At 50.1% G+C, this 20,564-nt stretch overlaps 1 protein-coding gene across 3 annotated transcripts in view; it reads right to left on the bottom strand.

The window, feature by feature from the left end:
- The window catches only part of LOC137562503 (ephexin-1-like), a 120,791-nt gene that overhangs the window by 6,866 nt on the left and 93,361 nt on the right, over positions 1-20,564 (bottom strand). For all 3 annotated transcript variants that reach the window (XM_068273900.1, XM_068273901.1, XM_068273902.1), the window contains 4 exons: positions 15,038-15,195; positions 11,742-11,888; positions 10,409-10,494; positions 7,430-7,534 (listed from right to left, as the gene is read on the bottom strand). In XM_068273900.1, the coding sequence (XP_068130001.1) occupies positions 7,430-7,534; positions 10,409-10,494; positions 11,742-11,888; positions 15,038-15,195 (496 nt within the window). The remainder of the gene's footprint in view (positions 1-7,429; positions 7,535-10,408; positions 10,495-11,741; positions 11,889-15,037; positions 15,196-20,564) is intronic.

The raw sequence follows: 20,564 nt of genomic DNA, 5'->3' as shown, positions 1-20,564 counted from the left end.
CGAAATGGGTTTCTGTGATTATGGACGTAGTCCTCTTCCCATGCCCCCAAGAAAAGTCCTGCATATGTACATGCCACAGAGGTTCCCATGGCTGTCCCCGACCTCTGGTGGTACCATCTTCCATCGAACATAAAAGCGTTGTGTGTCAATATAAAGTTTAAACAATCACAAAGGAAATCCTTATACCCCTCGTCCTTGTTGGTTCTGTCCAGGTACCTCCGAACCGCCCTCAGACCCCCTTCATGGGGTATCCTGCTATAGAGGCTCTCTACATCTATGGTGGCTATTTTGTAGTCACTTCTCCACGGGGTTTTCTCGACCAAATTAATTGTGTCGAGTGTATCCCCCAGGTAAGATGGGACCCCCAAAAGCAAAGGTCGTAATAGGTGGTCAAGGAACCGGGACAGGCGTTCCGTCAGGGAGCCGCACCCCGAGACGATCGGTCTTCCTGGGGGGCTCTCCGGTGACTTGTGCAGCTTTGGGAGATGGTACCACACAGGGTTTCGGGGGGACACAGGAAGCAGGTCAATCGCTAGTCTCTGCGGCATGTACCCTTTTTCCACCCCCCGTCTTAGCAAGGAGCGGAGGCTGGCCTGATACCTGGGGGTGGGATTTCCCCCCAACCTCTGGTAATACTCTGTATTGCCTAATTGCCTTTGGGCCTCATTTACGTAAAACTCACTGGACATAATCACCACATTCCCCCCTTTGTCCGCCTGCTTGATCACCAGGTCGCGATGTTGTCTCAGCCACTTGATGGCCGCTTTGTCGGTCTTGTTTAGATTGTCGGGGGCCTGCTGATAGCAGATAGCTTTCATTTCTGCTGCGACCCGGTGAAAAAACTGGTCTATTGGGGAACCGGGGGGAATGGGTATAGGTCTTGTGGACTTGCATGCTCGAAAGCTGGTGGGGTTACCCAGGGACAGATTTGGTGAGGGTGCCTGTTCCTCCCTCACATCACAGGGACCTCCCTCCTCCCACAGCTCCTCTAGTATCCGGAGTGCCTCTATCTCGGTGGCGTCCCAATCCACCTCAGGACTAAACCCGAGGGAAGATAGTGGACTCTCCACCGATGTTGGGCCTCCATCATCCCGTCCTTGGAGCGTCCCCTCCCCATTTTTGTAAAATTGGGCAATCATCATCTTTCTGGTGGCCTTGTATAAATCAACAAAAAAGTCAACATAATCAAAATTCTGTACGGGTGAGAACCCTAAACCCTTTTTCAGGAGAGCAATACAGTTTTCAGGGATGGTCTGATTGGTCAGATTGACCACTTGGAGTTCTCCTTCTGAATGCTGCTGAGTTCCTGATTTTGGGAAGGTTTCTACTCCTTGGTCCTCTTCCGTTTGACATGGTTGTAGTTGTGGTGGCTCCTGGTGGCCACAGGTGAATCCCAGGTTACGTTTCTCCCAGTGTCTGTGTCTTCCTCCTCTGCGGACTCCCCGCCTAAAGGGGTGGAGGCACATGGTTTGGGCTGATTGGGTTTGGCCCTTGGGTCCCGGCTATGGTCCCCCTTCCTCTTCTTGGGGTACTTGGGTTTCGGTTTCTTCTCTAACTTTTTATTACTGTTTTCCTCAGAGTCCGAGCCGGAATCTGTGGTCCAGTAGCCTTTGCCTTTCCTTGGCTTAATCCCCCGTTGTGGTGTACCTCCCTGTCCCCAATAGAATATTCTGCCTTTCCTGAAGTCGTCTCGATCGCGATGAAACTTTTTGAGTTTCCTGGCTTTGAGCTCGTTCTGTATCGGTAAGATCTTTTTCTCGATTTTTGCTATGATAGCTGTGAAGTTTTCTTCTGAGGTTACTTCTTGAAGTTGTTCCCTAGTTTCCTGGAGTTCTCCGGAGACTTTGTTGTGCTCCTCTATTGTTCTTTCTCTAACGATCTCTTGCAAAATCTTGCAGTAGTTCAGATGCGCAGTCTCCCACTTCTCCACAAATTTCTTATCGTCTCTGTACTCTGACGGTTCTCTATAGGACCTGAAGCCCCTTGCAACGTAACCCTCCTCCTTATACTTGTTCAAGGTGGTCGCTGTCCAGAAGAGTTTGGTCTCCTTTTCGCACAGACCTCCCAGTCTCAACTCCAACACCCTGGTCACCGGGTCGCAGCAGAAATGAAAGCTATCTGCTATCAGCAGGCCCCCGACAATCTAAACAAGACCGACAAAGCGGCCATCAAGTGGCTGAGACAACATCGCGACCTGGTGATCAAGCAGGCGGACAAAGGGGGGAATGTGGTGATTATGTCCAGTGAGTTTTACGTAAATGAGGCCCAAAGGCAATTAGGCAATACAGAGTATTACCAGAGGTTGGGGGGAAATCCCACCCCCAGGTATCAGGCCAGCCTCCGCTCCTTGCTAAGACGGGGGGTGGAAAAAGGGTACATGCCGCAGAGACTAGCGATTGACCTGCTTCCTGTGTCCCCCCGAAACCCTGTGTGGTACCATCTCCCAAAGCTGCACAAGTCACCGGAGAGCCCCCCAGGAAGACCGATCGTCTCGGGGTGCGGCTCCCTGACGGAACGCCTGTCCCGGTTCCTTGACCACCTATTACGACCTCTGCTTTTGGGGGTCCCATCTTACCTGGGGGATACACTCGACACAATTAATTTGGTCGAGAAAACCCCGTGGAGAAGTGACTACAAAATAGCCACCATAGATGTAGAGAGCCTCTATAGCAGGATACCCCATGAAGGGGGTCTGAGGGCGGTTCGGAGGTACCTGGACAGAACCAACAAGGACGAGGGGTATAAGGATTTCCTTTGTGATTGTTTAAACTTTATATTGACACACAACGCTTTTATGTTCGATGGAAGATGGTACCACCAGAGGTCGGGGACAGCCATGGGAACCTCTGTGGCATGTACATATGCAGGACTTTTCTTGGGGGCATGGGAAGAGGACTACGTCCATAATCACAGAAACCCATTTCGACAGAACATCAAAACTTGGGCTAGATATGTGGATGACGTGCTGGTCGTATGGCAGGGAAGTCGGGAGGAGTTCAGCACCTTTATGAGGTACCTCGATGATAATCAGGTGAATATGCGCTTTACGTCAGAGGTAAGCGAACAATCCATCAGTTTCCTAGATCTGAGGATTAGGCCCGATGGGGCCAACCTAACCTGTGAGGGGTACAGGAAAGACACTGCTGTGAACTCCCTCCTACACAGACATAGCTTCCATCCTAAGCATGTCAAGACCTCCCTGCCATACGGCCAATATCTGCGCCTAAGACGAAACAACTCCAATATAGAGACCTTTGAGATGCAGGCACAGGAACTTACTGCAAGGCTTGAAGCTAGGAAGTATGATAGGCAATGCCTGGATAAAGCCCGGGACAGGGCACGAGAAATAGATAGGAATTCCCTCCTCCTGAGGGGCTCAGGAGATCGAAGGAATGATGGAAAAAGTAACTTGACCCTCACTTTTGACTTTACCCCGATGTCAACTAAGTTGACCCAGATAATAAAGAAAAATTGGGGGATAGTGATGAGAGATCCAGCCCTTCAGAAGGTGTTTCCGAGCCCCCCCAATGTAGTCTTTAGGAGGGCCCCCACCCTGGGGGACACATTAACTCGAAGTGAGTACCGTTCACCCCCCATTTGGAATTGGCTATCGGGCAACCGCCCAAAGGGTAACCATAAGTGTGGCCATTGTGATTTTTGTACCAACATGTGGGAGGGTACCAATTACCGTCTGGGAGGCTTACAGTGGGAGGTGAGGGCTTTTATCACATGTCAAACCAGGTTTGTCTCCTATGTAGTGTTTTGCCCTTGCCTCTTTTACTACGTTGGGAAAACAACCCGCCCCCTCAAAGAGAGAGTGGGGGAGCATTTTAACTCAATTAAGTCAGGAAAAGGTAGCCCTAGATTGATTGAACATGTAAGGGAGGTTCATGGTGGGAGGGCAAGGTGTCTAAGATTTGCAGGTCTCCTACATGTTGCCCCATCAAGGCGAGGGGGTGACCGTGACCGAGAATTAACGAGACGAGAGTCAAGGGTCATCTTGCGCTCGGAGGCTATGGGGCCCCTGGGCCTAAATGATAGATTGGAATTGGCCTGTTTTCTTGAACCCTAGGACTCCTGGCGCCCCCCCTTCTCTTCCTGGTGGTGTATCCCGAATTCCCCTTTTTTAACCCTCCTGGATATTGTGTCTTTCCCCTGTTCTTTTTCTTTCCCTTTTGGCCGCCCTTGGAGGTGGCGTTTGAACGATCTCTTGCTGGTGGTGGGCAGGGGTCAATGCCCAGTAGGGATTGTCGGGCTGTCCGCACGGGCAGTATATGGGCACTAAACAATCATTTGGGAATAATAAAAATGAATGGCCAAAGCGAATAATTTGGTAATGCACTAAAAGGTCCCCAAAGGTGGACGATTTTTTGGACCCAGAAGGGCCCTACCAAACATAAAATGGATTTTGAACATAATGTCCTGCGGCGTAAGTGCCGGGTGGAGCCCTGTGCGGACAGCAGACAATGAAGGTGAGCCTATTCACTTTACAGTAGGTTCTTGGAGGGATTGGGTCCTATAACACCCCCTAAACCCAAAGACCAATGGTGAACATCTGTACTGGTGCACATTAGGTGGTGTAGGTTGGGGATAGGGCCCCCTCCGGAGGTTGAGACGGGAGGTACCACTCCTACGTCTTTTCCCCCTCCCTCCTTCCCTCCTCTGCTCCCACCCCGTTCAACGTATAGTTTGCATTGCGTAGAGATTAGTCTATGGGGAAAAAAACTCTCTATAGCAGAAAAGAGATGTATGAACTCGTCCATTACTAAATTACATGGGTAATATCTCCGTAATGCAAACATACATCCGTCTCCCCTCTGCCCCTCTTTCTCCTTCCCCTCCTTCCTGTTCAGGGGGGCATGGCAGGGATAGGGTTAAATATAACCCACATAGCTTATGTACGAGTAAAGAGGTTATCAGAGTCCCGCCCAGCTCCCCCAGTTTTTTAACGGGGTTTCCTTTTTTAGGTTTAGGTTTGGGGGTCCCCAAATTTTTGGGATGTTTTTATTGGATGTTATAAAAATAAATGAAATTAATAATTTTATGATCCAAAGAGAGGATAGTTTAGCTCGATGCTACGTACATGGGTTTAAGTGCAAACAGATGATTCTACACAGAGCACGGAGATATATCCCTTGATTTGCACAAATCACAATAGGTTAACAGAGTAATGATGTTTGTTTTCTTTTCTTTTCTTTTCTTTTCTTTTTTTATTTGTATGATGTAGTTCATTGATTAGGAATGACACGAGCACAGCACACTTTGGTCTGGGCGTTCCGCCCCTTCTAGTTGCACTGCACAGCGACACCAAGATATCTAGCATATACCTAGATTCTTCCGTATAACGGCGGAATCCCGCCCATTCACCCCCGACCTTCCCCCGTCATAACTTCACACCAATGAGATGGCGCCGGAGGCGGAGTTAGGAGGTCCTATACAGGAAACTCTCCGGCGCCACCAGTACACGGACACGCATGTGAGCAAGCGCCCGAGCGGCGAGAAACGGCTGTAGTGCCGTCCGAATCTTCCCCTGGTCACCTCTCCCTTCTACACCGCTGCAATACCGACACACACAGGTTTGGCACTTCTCTTTGATGTATGTCAAGGCTGACCATATATGTATGAGGAATGGAATAAATTTCTGGGACTGTTCATGATACAGGTGCACAGTATTTTTCTTCATATGTACTGAAAATAAAAATTATGCAAATCGGCCCAGCGGGTCCTGAGCGGTGCCTCCCGGCGGCATGGCTTGTGCTCAGCACGGGCTTACCGCCAGGGAGGTTCAACTTAATTCAAACAAGTCTGAAATAGAGTTGATCACAAACCAGACTTCCCTCAATTTTACAACTGGCACATCAAAATGGCGACTGCAACAGATTCTTAACTCTTCTGTTCTAGCGACATCACATTTACCTGTTGACCAAGCTTTTCCATTAATAGCCCCAACCCCCATTCCCAGCCTGAGGGGCAGTGACCAAACAACCAGTTGGTGGACTTAAAGAGAACCTGAAGCGGAAAGTATAGGGTGGCTGCCATATTTATTTCCTTTTAAATCATACCAGTTGCCTGGCAGCCCTGCTGGTCTCTTCAGCTGCAGTAGTGTCTGGATCACACCAGGAAGAAGCATGCAGCTAATCTTGTCAGACCTGACAATAATGTCAGAAACACCTGATCTGCTGCATGCTTGTTCAGGGGCTGTGGGTAAAAGTATTAGAGGCAGAGGATTAGCTGGGCTGACAGGCAACTGGTATTGCTTAAAAGAAAATAAATATGGCAGCCTCCATACACCTTTCTCTCCAGGTTCCCTTTAAACTGCATATGCCAATCTGGTAGCCCTCGGGTCTGAGGGACTTGGAACAACTGCTCAGATGGACGAGAAGGGCAGATGGGGGTTCCTGCCACTATTTGTACCGGATAATAGATTAGGAGCAATTCGATTTTGAAAAGAGTTTCGGAGACTGAACTTTCTTAAATTTCAGAGTTTCTGAGACATTTTTTTGGACAGAAACGTTACTGAGAGTTTCGTTCTTCTGCTGCAATGTGGCTGAGTGCAGGGCTGAAACAATCACTGCCACTATTCCCACCACAGTAAAATAACGGGTTTGGCCATATTGTAAATATTAAATGCTGTGATTTTCAGTACCGATATAAACCCATGGGAAAAAGTAAACTCTGATCAATGAGATGCAGATAATTCTGACTTTTACATTTATGCTAATTTACATTTTATGCTAATTTAGGCCATTTTTGGATCTTGAAATGAACTAATCATCAAATGCAGAGGCTGCTGGTCCAATTTCTAGCAGCACCAAATTATCTTCCCTAAAAAATATTATTTGTGGCACTTCAATCTTCTCATAATACTTCAATTAAGGAGATGGAAGTTAGGGGACAGGAAGTGCGATTATAGGAAGTCTCCACTACACAAAAATAATAATAATAGGAAATGAGGAGACAGGAAGTGAAAGGACAGGAAGTCTCCACCCTACCAAAAAAATGAATCCGGTTTCCTGTTGGAAAAATTAGTCCACTTCCTGTCAAAGCAGGAAGTGAGAAGAATTCTGTGATACTGTGAAACAGACAACACTCAGGAAAAGATGTAACCTCTTCCATACTATGCAAAACTTAAAAGGAGGTGATCACCCAGGATTGGCTGTGACGAATGATATAGATTGTTGTGTAGAATACATGCAAGAGGGCGGTTCCTTCTGTACTGTAATCCACAACAAGGGCATATACGTTTTTAGGGCACTCCTTCTGCCACTATCCATGTTACCCACTCCCCAAACCATGTTCTCTGCCTCCAATTCATGTGTCCCCGCCCCCCTCCAAGTCCATGTTCCCTGCCCTCTCATCCATGCTCCCGTCACCCCATCCCATTAACCGCCTCCCACCTACCATTCAGACCCCTCCCCATTCTGCTTACCTTCCGATGTCTTGCGCAGGACATTGATGATGTCAGCGGGCTCCAGGGATAGTTCATCAGTCTGTACAGCGGCGTAGGACTCCACACAGTGTACCTGGGGACAGTCTGCAGACAAGGAGACATGCGATTACTCATCAGTCCAGCGACATACTGCGGCTGCTGGGTTATATAAAAACATCTCCAGAAAGCCCAGAGGACTACCCACGAACGTACATCTCACTCCTTCTCAATGAGCTGCGAGGAAAGCCAACTCTCAGTAATATTGGAAAAATACTCTGTGCAACACAATTTCAGCAATCAGTTCACAGCTTGTCCCTACCAGATCTCCTAGACCTCCCTCTAATGTAATCCCCTCCCTAATGCCAAACCTTCCCCTGACATAATCCCCTCCCTAATGCTGAACCCTAACCTTCCCCTGACATAATCCCCTCCCTAATGCTGAACCCTAACCTTCCCCTGACATAATCCCCTCCCTAATGTTGAACCCTAACCTTCCCCCTGACATAATCCCCTCCCTAATGCCAAATCTTCCCCTGGCATAATCCCCTCCTAATGCTGAACCCTAACCTTCCCCTGACATAATCCCCTCCCTATTGCCTAACCCTAACCTTCCCCTGACATAATCCCCTCCCTAATGCCGAACCCTAACCTTCCCCCTGACATAATCCCCTCCCTAATGCCGAATCCTAACCTTTCCCCTGATATTATCCCCTCCCTAATGCCTAGCCCTAACCTTCCCCTGACATAATCCCCTCCCTAATGCCTAGCCCTTACCTTCCCCTGACATAATCCCCTCCCTAATGCCTAGCCCTAACCTTAACCTCAGTCTAACACAGGGGTGTCAAACTCAAATACAAAGTGGACCGAAATTGTGTACTGGGACATAGCTGTGGGCCAACCTCAATGTCTATTACCCACCTTCCTCGCTAATAAAGTTTCCAGGTGTCTAATGGCCCTCCTCCTACCCCTATACAGTTCCCTGGTGTCTAGTGGCCCTCCCTCACCTATACAGTTCCCTGGTGTCTAATGGCCCTCTCCAGTCCAGACCCTATACAGTTCCCTGGTGTCTAATGGCCCTCTCCAGTCCAGACCCTATACAGTTCCCTGGTGTCTAATGGCCCTCTCCAGTCCAGACCCTATACAGTTCCCTGGTGTCTAGTGGTCCTCCCTCACCCTTACAGTTCCCAGGTGTCTAGAGACCCCCACCCTCCCCTATACAGTTCCCTGGTGTTTAGTGCTTTCTCCCATATGGTTTCCCTTGTGTTCTAGGGCTTCACCTCCAATATAGCTTCCCTGGTGGTCTAGAGTGGGCCAAACATAATGCAAAGTGGGAAAACCACTTGAGGGCCAAATTGAATGACTCCGAGCGCCAGATTTTGCCTGCGGGTCGGAGTTTGACATGCATGGTCTTACAATCTTCCTACTGCCCAAAGCAATGTACACATGTTAATATACGAGTAAAAACACTGCGCTAGACCACTATGATGTATACAAATATAGCGACCTTCCTCTGGCCGCAAACACTTTGAATTCTTGCTGCAGATTGCGCTACTGTAAGGATCACTGTATCCCCAACCAAAACATAGAACATATACAGCAGCGCTATCCCAAAAATCACTAACAATCATATGCACATAACACGATAAAGCAGTCCACAATTTTTCATTCCTTGAGATTCATTTCCATCACAATCTTTAATAGGTAAAGTTGTATACAGGTGGTCAGGATTACACTCACCAGACACACTGACTCTTGTCACCGGAGTCAGCGTAAGCAGTGAAGAGTCTCAGCCCCCTTCCTAGCTCTCTGGCTTCTCCTACTACTACCGGACCCCCACTACAGCTGTGTCTTGATCAACCCACCGACCCCGCTACAGAGGTATAAACTTGACTTAAGTCTCGTACACACGAGGCACAAATGTAGCAAGAGACCCCCCCCCCCCAAAAAAAAAGCAGCGACAGCTCGTCGCCAGGTCCCTCTGTGCAGCAGCGGTACACACGGCACACAGAGGGACAGAGATGCGGCGGAAGCTGTCGCCGAAGGTTCCTCTCCCCGCCGGAAGCTCCGTCCATGGTAAGTGGGTTGCTGTCGTTAGTCCGCTTACACACGGCGGACTAGCGACAGTTGCGGCGAAAGCGGTTGCCGGCGATGCTCTAACTAGTGCCGGTTCGTGGCGTGCGCGTTATACACACGGGAGACCTGTCGCCGCAACACGCGCGTTGCGGCGACAGTTGTAACCCGTGTGTATGAGCCATAAGGCTTGCTATAAGAAGTATACTTCTCTTATGCCTGGAATAGCAAGCCTTAGTCAAGTTTATACCTCTGTAGCGGGGGTCGTGGGTTGATAAAGACACAACTGTAATGGGGGTCCGGTAGAGCGAGGAGAAGCCAGAGAGCTAGGAAGGGGGCTTAGAACCTTCACTCACTGCTTACGCTGACTCCGGTGACAAGAGTCAGTGTGTTGGATGGAAATGAATCTCAAGGAGTGAAAAATTGTGAACTGCTTTATCGTGCATATGATTGTTGGTGATTTTTGGGATAGCGCTGCTGTATATGTTCTATGTACACATGTTAGATTACAGTTGGCCGAGGCATCAGATAATCCAACTGCTTCTGCCAAGACTCTCTAGAGTATGTATAGCGGTTCCTGACACAGAGCACACATGGTGTAGGAGGGTATATGGCTGTGTCAAGATAAGGATTTTCTGAACACAGGCTAATGATGTTTGAAAGTAAAAAAAATGCTTTTGTAAGTGTGGAGCTTCTGCTGACAGTTACAGCACAAGTTCAGCACCCTGCAGAGAAGCTGCTTCCTGCAATATCTACCTGTGGTGTTCTGCCTCACTGATTACATACAACTGCTCACAAGCACCATGTCACATACAAATGCTGAATCAGGAGCAATAAGCTGATAATTAACTCATAATCACATCCTTCATTCAGTCTTCACCCACAAAAGGCAAAGGGGAGAGAACTCACCCCAATCTTCATAAATCGTGTCACAGCCAGACAGAGCGTCATCGTTCTTACTGGGGAAAACAGCGACCCATCGGTGTAAATCAGACCTGCAATAAACAAAAGTAAGGACAAGTGAAAAAAAAGTTACGTATGCAGGAGGAGGGGCAGACTGGTAGCTCCCTTCTGTCTGTGTCACCCTGCAGGAGGAGGGGCAGGCTGGCAGCTCCCTTCTGTCTGTGTCACCCTGCAGGAGGAGGGGCAGGCTGGCAGCTCCCTTCTGTCTGTGTCACCCTGCAGGAGAAGAGGCAGACTGGAAGCTCCCTTCTGTCCGTGTCACTCTGCAGGGGAAGGGGCAGACTGGCGACTCTCCTGTCTGTGTCACCCTGCAGGGGGAGGGGCAGACTGGCGACTCTCCTGTCTGTGTCACCCTGCAGGGGGAGGGGCAGACTGGCGACTCTCCTGTCTGTGTCACCCTGCAGGAGGAGGGACAGACTGGCAGCTCCCTTCTGTCTGTGTCACCCTGCAGGAGGAGAGGCAGACTGGCAGCTCCCTTCTGTCTGCGTCACCCAGCAGGAGGAGGGACAGACTGGCAGCTCCCTTCTGTCTGTGTCACCCTGCAGGAGGAGGGGCAGACTGGTAGCTCCCTTCTGTGTCACTCTGCAGGGGAAGGGGCAGACTGGCGACTTTCCTGTCTGTGTCACCCTGCAGGGGGAGGGGCAGACTGGCGACTCTCCTGTCTGTGTCACCCTGCAGGAGGAGGGGCAGACTGGCAGCTCCCTTCTGTCTGTGTCACCCTGCAGGAGGAGAGGCAGACTGGCAGCTCCCTTCTGTCTGCGTCACCCAGCAGGAGGAGGGACAGACTGGCAGCTCCCTTCTGTCTGTGTCACCCTGCAGGAGGAGGGGCAGACTGGCTGCTCCCTTCTGTCTGTGTGACCCTGCAGGAGGAGGGGCAGGCTGGTAGCTCCCTTCTGTCTGTGTCACCCTGCAGGAGGAGGGGCAGGCTGGCAGCTCCCTTCTGTCTGTGTCACCCTGCGGGGGAGGGGCAGACTGGTAGCTCCCTTCTGTCTGTGTCACCCTGCAGGGGGAGGGGCAGACTGGTAGCTTCCTTCTGTCTGTGTCACCCTGCAGGAGGAGGGGCAGCTCCCTTCTGTCTGTCACCCTGCAGGAGGAGGGGCAGGCTGGCTGCTCCCTTCAGTCTGTGTCACCCTGCAGGAGGAGGGGCAGGCTGGTAGCTCCCTTCTGTCTGTGTGACCCTGCAGGAGGAGGGGAAGGCTGGTAGCTCTTTTCTGTCTGTGTCACCCTGCAGGAGGAGGGGCAGACTGGCAGGTCCCTTAAGGCGAGTGGTCTTACTTACTGTGTAGGTGCCTTAAAAAGCCGGTCACAGGTCTTGCCTTGGTGGTTCTCCAATAGGGTGAGGAAGAAGCTGTTCTCCATGGTAGGACAAGACTGCAGCTGTACCAGAGATCGGTGGGCATAGTCCAGGACAACATGTCGATCAGAGCTGCAAGAGCAGGAGCGCATCAGTGAGGAGGAGATGCAGAGGACGCAGGGAGGAGCGGAGGGAGGAGGAGATGCAGAGGAAGCAGGGAGGAGTGGAGGGAAGGAGGAGACGCAGAGGAATCAGGGAGGAGTGGAGGGAGGAGGAGATGCAGAGGAAGCAGGGAGGAGTGGAGGGAGGAGGAGATGCAGAGGAAGCAGGGAGGAGATGCAGAGGAAGCAGGGAGGAGATGCAGAGGAAGCAGGGAGGGGGAAGGGAAGGAGGAGATGCAGAGGTAGCAGGGAGGAGTGGAGGGAAAGAGGAGATGCAGAGGAAGCAGGGAGGGGGGGGGGAGGGAATGAGGAGATGCAGAGGAAGCAGGGAGGAGTGGAAGGAAGGAGGAGATGCAGAGGAAGCAGGGAGGAGTGGAGGGAATAAGGAGATGCAGAGGAAGCAGGGAGGAGTGGAGGGAGGAGGAGATGCAGAGGAAGCAGGGAGTAGTGGAAGGAAGGAGGAGATGCAGAGGAAGCAGGGAGGAGTGGAGGGAAGGAGGAGATGCAGAGGAAGCAGGGAGGAGTGGAGGGAAGGAGGAGATGCAGAGGAAGCAGGGAGCAGTGGAGGGAAGGAGGAGATGCAGAGGAAGCAGGGAGGAGTGGAGGGAAGGAGGAGATGCAGAGGAAGCAGGGAGAAGTGGAGGGAAGGAGGAGATGCAGAGGAAGCAGGGAGGAATGGAGGGAAGGAGGAGATGCAGAGGAAGCAGGGAGGAGTGGAGGGAAGGAGAGGAAGCAGGGAGGAGTGGAGGGAGGAGGAGACACAGAGGAAGCAGGGAGGAGTGGAGGGAAGGAGGAGATGCAGAGGAAGCAGGGAGGAGTGGAGGGAAGGAGGAGATGCAGAGGAAGCAGGGAGCAGTGGAGGGAAGGAGGAGATGCAGAGGAAGCAGGGAGGAGTGGAAGGAAGGAGGAGATGCAGAGGTATCAGGGAGGAGTGGAGGGAAGGAGGAGATGCAGAGGAAGCAGGGAGGAGTGGAGGGAAGGAGAGGAAGCAGGGAGGAATGGAGGGAAGGATGAGGTGCAGAGGAAGGAGGGAGGGAAGAAGAAGATGCAGAGGAAGCAGGGAGGAGTGGAGGGAAGGAGGAGAAGCAGAGGAAGCAGGGAGGCGTGGAAGGAAGGAGGAGATGCAGAGGAAGCAGGGAGGAGTGGAAGGAAGGAGGAGATGCAGAGGAAGCAGGGAGTAGTGGAGGGAAGGAGGAGATGCAGAGGAAGCAGGGAGGAGTGGAGGGAAGGAGGAGATGCAGAGGAAGCAGGGAGGAGTGGAGGGAAGGAGGAGAAGCAGAGGAAGCAGGGAGGCGTGGAAGGAAGGAGGAGATGCAGAGGAAGCAGGGAGGAGTGGAAGGAAGGAGGAGATGCAGAGGTAGCAGGGAGGAGTGGAGGGAAGGAGGAGGTGCAGAGGAAGCAGGGAGGAGTGGAGGGAGGAGGAGACGCAGAGAAAGCAGGGAGGAGTGGAGGGAAGGAGGAGATGCAGAGGAAGCAGGGAGGAGTGGAGGGAAGGAGGAGATGCAGAGGAAGCAGGGAGCAGTGGAGGGAAGGAGGAGATGCAGAGGAAGCAGGGAGGAGTGGAGGGAAGGAGGAGATGCAGAGGAAGCAGGGAGGAGTGGAGGGAAGGAGGAGATGCAGAGGAAGCAGGGAGAAGTGGAGGGAAGGAGGAGATGCAGAGGAAGCAGGGAGGAATGGAGGGAAGGAGGAGATGCAGAGGAAGCAGGGAGGAGTAGAGGGAAGGAGATGAAGCAGGGAGGAGTGGAGGGAGGAGGAGACACAGAGGAAGCAGGGAGGAGTGGAGGGAAGGAGGAGATGCAGAGGAAGCAGGGAGGAGTGGAGGGAAGGAGGAGATGCAGAGGAAGCAGGGAGCAGTGGAGGGAAGGAGGAGATGCAGAGGAAGCAGGGAGGAGTGGAAGGAAGGAGGAGATGCAGAGGTATCAGGGAGGAGTGGAGGGAAGGAGGAGATGCAGAGGAAGCAGGGAGGAGTGGAGGGAAGGAGAGGAAGCAGGGAGGAATGGAGGGAAGGATGAGGTGCAGAGGAAGGAGGGAGGGAAGAAGAAGATGCAGAGGAAGCAGGGAGGAGTGGAGGGAAGGAGGAGATGCAGAGGAAGCAGGGAGGAGTGGAAGGAAGGAGGAGATGCAGAGGAAGCAGGGAGGAGTGGAAGGAAGGAGGAGATGCAGAGGAAGCAGGGAGTAGTGGAGGGAAGGAGGAGATGCAGAGGAAGCAGGGAGGAGTGGAGGGAAGGAGGAGATGCAGAGGAAGCAGGGAGGAGTGGAGGGAAGGAGGAGAAGCAGAGGAAGCAGGGAGGCGTGGAAGGAAGGAGGAGATGCAGAGGAAGCAGGGAGGAGTGGAAGGAAGGAGGAGATGCAGAGGTAGCAGGGAGGAGGGAGGGAAGGAGGAGGTGCAGAGGAAGCAGGGAGGAGTGGAGGGAGGAGGAGACGCAGAGAAAGCAGGGAGGAGTGGAGGGAAGGAGAGGAAGCAGGGAGGAGTGGAAGGAAGGAGGAGATGCAGAGGAAGGAGGAAGGAGGAGATGCAGAGGAAGCAGGGAGGAATGGAGGGAAGGAGGAGATGCAGAGGAAGCAGGGAGGAGTGGAGGGAGGAGGAGATGCAGAGGAAGCAGGAAGGAGTGGAAGGAAGGAGGAGATGCAGAGGAAGCAGGGAGTAGTGAAGGGAAGGAGGAGATGCAGAGGAAGCAGGGAGGGGTGGAGGGAAGGAGGAGATGCAGAGGAAGCAGGGAGGAGTGGAGGGAAGGAAGAGATGCAGAGGAAGCAGGGAGGAGTGGAGGGAAGGAAGAGATGCAGAGGAAGCAGGGAGGAGTGGAGGGAAGGAGAGGAAGCAGGGAGCAGTGGAGGGAAGGAGGAGATGCAGAGGAAGCAGGGAGGAGTGGAGGGAAGGAGAGGAAGCAGGGAGCAGTGGAGGGAAGGAGAGGAAGCAGGGAGGAGTGGAGGGAAGGAGAGGAAGCAGGGAGCAGTGGAGGGAAGGAGGAGATGCAGAGAAAGCAGGGAGGAGTGGAGGGAAGGAGGAGATGCAGAGAAAGCAGGGAGCAGTGGAAGGAAGGAGGAGATGCAGAGGATGCTGTGTAAAGTGGCAGGAAAGAGAGGTAGTGATAATGGGACGTCGGGGATCAGTTACAGTACCTCTTCCTCTGGGTGATGAGCAGGAAGTCATTGAACATGAAGAAGTACACAGGGGTCAGCTTGTTTGGTTTCAGCCCGAACAGACTCCCCTTCTGCTGCACCTCGCTCAGCTCCCCCTGCTTCTCCAGGTAGCGGGTCTGTGAAATGATGGGAATGGCCTGCAGGAGTAGGTATCATCAGTTACAACAGATCTCCGCCCACAGAGGAAGAGGTATCATCAGTAACAGCAGAACTCCACCCACACAGGAAGAGGTATCATCAGTAACCGCAGAACTCCACCCACACAGGAAGAGGTATCATCAGTAACAGCAGAACTCTGTCCCCCACAGCTTTAAATACTGCCAATATAATATCTATCATATCTGTACTGCCACAACGCCTGCCAATATAATGCAAGTGGTATGTAGCTAGTAATGATGCCATTAAAATGCCCAAGTTGCATACAGTTGCATACAGTTTTCATGAACGCAAACCTGCAGTCTGAAGGCCAAAATACTGCACCAAACCTTAGATAATGTGTATCATAAGTCAATTTTATTTATCCATAATTAGGGATGGTCGGAACGAACAAATTCTGTTCCGCCGGAATTCCCGGATTCTGCTAGAGCTAAATTCCGTCGCTATGAGAATTCCGCCGGATTTTTATGAATTTCCGCGGAATTCCGGATTCCGACGGAAAAATTATAATAATGGAACCTTGTTTATGCTATATGGTAGCCCATAGACCCTATTGACTGTTCCCTTAGTCCTTTTTTCCTTCCTCCCTTTCTCACTTCCTCCTCCCTCCTTCCTCTCTCACCCCTCTTCCCGGAGATGCAGAGGAAGCATGCTACATGCTGAAGCTCGGAGGGGGGAGGGTTTCGCCTTCCAGGGAATTGTATGATTTAAAAACCAGCTTACATACCTTGGCCGGGAATTGAACACAGGTCTTGGCCGGGAATTTAACCCAGGTCTAGTGCTCGGTAGGTAGCTCTCTTCACCACTACACCACCACCAACACTACATGCTGAAGCCAGCCTAGCATGTACCATTATGATATATTCAAGAGAAAAATGAGCTTGCTTAGGGATTTGTAGCATTTTAAAAGCCAACTCACATACATTGTGATACCCTCATAAAAATGAACGGAGCAGTGAAGTCATACATCCTGGAAGAAGTGAAGTGTGTTTATCTAAACACTGATGAGGTTAAGGTGTTGTGTGTGTAGAGGTGGTTTTATCACCCTATCATACAAAGCTCTACATAAGCTGTCCCCTCCATACATTTCCTCATTAATATCCAGATACCATCCCACCCACCGCTCCTCCCAGGAGACCCTCCTGCCCTCTAGCTTGGTCACCTCCTCGCATCCAAGACTTCTCACAAGCATCACCTCTCCTTTGGAATTCTATCCCACAGGCTGCCCATAATGCTCCAAGCCTGGAAACATACTCTCTAAACACATTTCCATTTGCTATAGGTGGCATTGGAGGTTCTCTGTCTCATCCGCAAACCCCTGTGTCTCCTCCCCTAATGTCTCCACCCCACTACCCTAGTCTAGACTGTAAGCTCGCAAGGGCATGGACCTCCTCCAAGTGTTTCCTATGCTGCTGTAATTTACCATAATACCAATATTGATGATGTCTCAAACCACACATCACCTATGTATGCACTTGTATTGTTGGATGTCCTGATTGTACAGAGTTCTTTAAGGTTAGGTATGGGGTGTTAGCGGGGATGGTTAAGGTTAGGCATAAGGTAGGAGGGGTTAAGGTTAGGCTTGGGGGGTAGGGATGCTAGTTCGGATTCCGCGGAAATGCAATTTCTGCATTTCCACATCGGAAATCGGTAATACAAGTGCAGTAGGCGGATTTTCGCAGAAATCGCAGAAATTTTCGCTGACTTAAACATTGATTTTCTCAAAAACTACAAGGTCTTTTTGAAAGAGTTTTTGCCTCTTGTTCCCACTCTTCTGCTTAACCACCTTAGCGGTAATGACGAGCTCAGCTCGTCCATTACCGCTGCAGTGGATATCTCCGGCCCCTGTGGGACGATTTTGATCTTTTTTTTTTTCATACACGCAGCTAGCACTTTGCCCCCCCCCCAGACCCCTTGCACAGCCTGGCCAATCAGTGCCAGGCTGCGCTATGGGGCTGGGTCAGACACCCCCCGACACCATGGCGCGGATGACGTCATCCCGATCGTCGCCATGGCGACGAGGGAAGCCAAGCAGAAAATACCATTTACAACAGGATTTTCTGCTTGCTATAAAAGCCCGCGGCGATATGACTAGATGGGCAGATGCGCCCTCTAGTGGTGAATCATGTAGCTAACTGAAAGTTAGCTAGTGATTCAAAGAAAAAAAAATGAAAAAAAACATGCATGCCACCCTGGCAATTTTAACAGAACGCCAGGTTGGTTAACATATCCTGAAATGTTGGCGTTTCTGGCACCTACGGGGACTTTGCTATTAACCACTAAAGTCGGCGGCCATTGACTGCAATGTAAAATGCGGAAAATCCGCATTACCGACATGCTGTATGCCGCCGACTTTAGAGGTTAATGGTAAAGTCCCCACAGGTGCTAGAAACGCCACATTTTCATATTAGAAGAGTGGAAACAAGAAGAAAAAAATATTCAAAACCACCTTGTAGTGTTTGAGAAAAATTGATGTTAATGTCGTCGGAAATTTCTGCAAAAATCCCCATTGGAATGCGGAAATAGGTAGCCGAAAGCGGAATCGGTAGTGGTAATCGGCAATGGCTGAAAGCGGATTTTCAGTGGAAACAGAAATTGTCATTTCCGACTATTGAGGGGTTGCAACAGCGGCGACATGTTAAGGTTAGGAATGGGGGCGGGTTGGTTAAGGTTATCGGTAGAGGGAGGGTTCAGCACGAGAACAGGCTTATATTTAGATATAATAAAATATAGGTATTTAGTACAAGGATTTTAGGCCTCTTGCACACTGCACGCGATTCAGATTCCGCTTTTTAATCAGTTTTTACATCAGATTCAGATTCCGATTTGCAGTGTGCAGGGAGCAAACTGCAAATCGGAATCGGAAGTAAAAAACGATTAAAAAGCGGAATCTGAATCTGAATCGCTTGCAGTGTGCAAGAGGCCTTACTATGGTTTTTACACTTGAATAGTAAAATATCAGTACATTTTCTGATATTCTACTATCAGGATTATTGGGCGCCATCGGTTTTGGGCACGCTTTTTTGAGGTACACGTACAACGTTGCAGAAGATGTTGGCGTTATATAAATAATAAATAGAAATGTGCAAATATTCCGTAAAGCGCGAGTGCAGGAGCCCAAAATGGTGCTAAATAGTCCATCAAAAAATGGTAAATAGTGCCAGCAGGAATCGTGCCAAGAGACTCAGTGCCAGCAGAAGTGAAAGAGAGAAGTAGTCACCTCTGAGGAAGCCAGTTAGGCCAACCGTGAAAGGTGGCGGTGGGGTGATGGAGGCAGGGCGCTTTCTATTCCCTCATTTTTTACCGTGTGGTTTTCCAGCGGACTTTTCTTGGGGTTCTTCTCTCTGACGGCACTCTTGTCACGATTCATGCTGACATTATTCACACTTCTTTGTCACCATTTGTTTGATGGACTATTTAGCCTCTTTTAGGCTCTTGCACTCACACTTCATATTTGCACATTTCTACCTCATTTGTGCACTACCTCTATGCACAGGACACCTTAAAGGGAACCTGAACTTAGAGGGATATGGAGGCTGACATATTTGATTCATTTTAAGCAATACCAGTTGCCTGGCTGTCCTGCTGATCCTCTGCTTCTACTACATTTTGCCATAGCCCCTGAACAAGCATGCAGCAGATCAGGTGCTCTGACTGAAGTGTGACTGGATTAGCTGCATGCTTGTTTCAGGTGTGCGATTCAGACAATACTGCAGCCAAATAAGTTAGCAGGACAGCCAGGCAACTAGTATTGTTAAAAAGGAAATAAATATGGCCGCTTCCATGTCCCTCTCACTTCAGGTTCCCTTAGCATTCCTGGCGGTAAGCCCGAGCTGAGCTCGGGCTATGCCGCGCAGGAAGATATCTCAGCCCCTGGTGGGGCGATTTGCCCCATTTAAAGTGCTGTACGCGCAGCTGGCACTTTGCTAGCCGCGCGTACAGCTTGATCGCCGCCGCTCTGCGGCGATCGCCCGCACGCAGCGGCGGAAGAGGGCGCCCCCCCTGCCAGAGCCCTGCGCTGCCCGGACCAATGAGTTCCAGGCAGCGCTAAGGGCTGGATCGGAGGCGTCTGACATCAGGACGTCGACTGACGTCATTCCGATCGTCGCCATGGCGACAGGAGAAACCAAACAGGGGAACGCGTTATATACGCATTCCCCTGTTTGCTATTGATGCCGGCGACAATCGCACTAGAGGGACACATGCGCCCTCTAGTGGTGTTTCATGTAGCTACCACTCTGGTAGCTTTACATGAAACAAAAAAAAAAGAAAGAAAGGAAAAAAAAAGGAATTCTGCCTATTTGGCAGAAAAATTGAACCGCCAGGAGGGTTAACCACTTGACACCTGAGGCATTTTTCCTCTTGTGGACCAGAGCAATTTTCACCTGTCAGCGCTCCTCCCTTTCTTTTACCAATAACTTAATCACTACTAATCACAGCGTAATGATCTATATCTTGTTTTTCTTGCCACCAATTAGGCTTTCTTTGGGAGGTACAGTATGCCAAGAATTATTTTATCCTAAATGCATTTTAACATGAATAATAATAAGAAAAAAATATAAAATGCATTATTTTTCAGTTTTTGACCATTATAGTGTTAAAATAAAACATTCTACTGTGGATAAAAGCCACACATTTTATTTGCCCTTTTGTCCCGGTTATTGCAACGTTCAAAAAATTTCCCTAGTACAATGTATGGCGCCAATATTTCATTTGGAAAAAAAGGTGCATTTTTTCAGTTTTGCGTCCATCACTAATTACAAGCCCATAAATTAAAAATTAATAGTAATATACTGCCTTGACATAAATTTTTAAAAAGTTCAGTCCCTAAGGTAACTACTTATATTTTTTTTTTGATGTAATTTTTCCCCCCCTTTTATAAATAAAAAAAAAAGTTTGGGTATTATGGGAGGGTGTGGGAGGGAAATAGTTATTATATCAGTCAGTGTGGGGATTTTTATTAAATAAAAAGCAATTTTGGTGCAATATACTATTTGGCCACAAGATGTCAGTCGTCATTTCCGATTCACGTACGTAAGCACGTGAATCGGAAGTAATCCGTGGCTGTGTAACACAGGAAGATACGTTGGTGTACACACCGCTCTACCCGCCAATCGCTGTACTGTGCAGGATCAGGTCAGCAAAGCCCACAGTATACGTCAAAGGAGGAGGTCCGCACCAGTTCAGGATTCTAGGTGTGTATCTTTATTCAGGACGTATCCAATGTAAAATAGACACATGCATCAAATGCTGACATGTTTCGAGCTATCTCAGCTCTTAATCATAGCTGGTTTGGAAAATGGCAACACCCCCTATAAATAGGAGGAAATCATGTATCCGCCTTCCAAAG

The sequence above is a fragment of the Hyperolius riggenbachi genome, chromosome 3 (genome assembly GCF_040937935.1).
Source record: "Hyperolius riggenbachi isolate aHypRig1 chromosome 3, aHypRig1.pri, whole genome shotgun sequence".
Lineage (NCBI taxonomy): Eukaryota > Metazoa > Chordata > Amphibia > Anura > Hyperoliidae > Hyperolius > Hyperolius riggenbachi.
The sequence above is the reverse complement of the archived record's forward strand: the minus strand, read 5'-3'. Positions and strand labels throughout refer to the sequence as shown.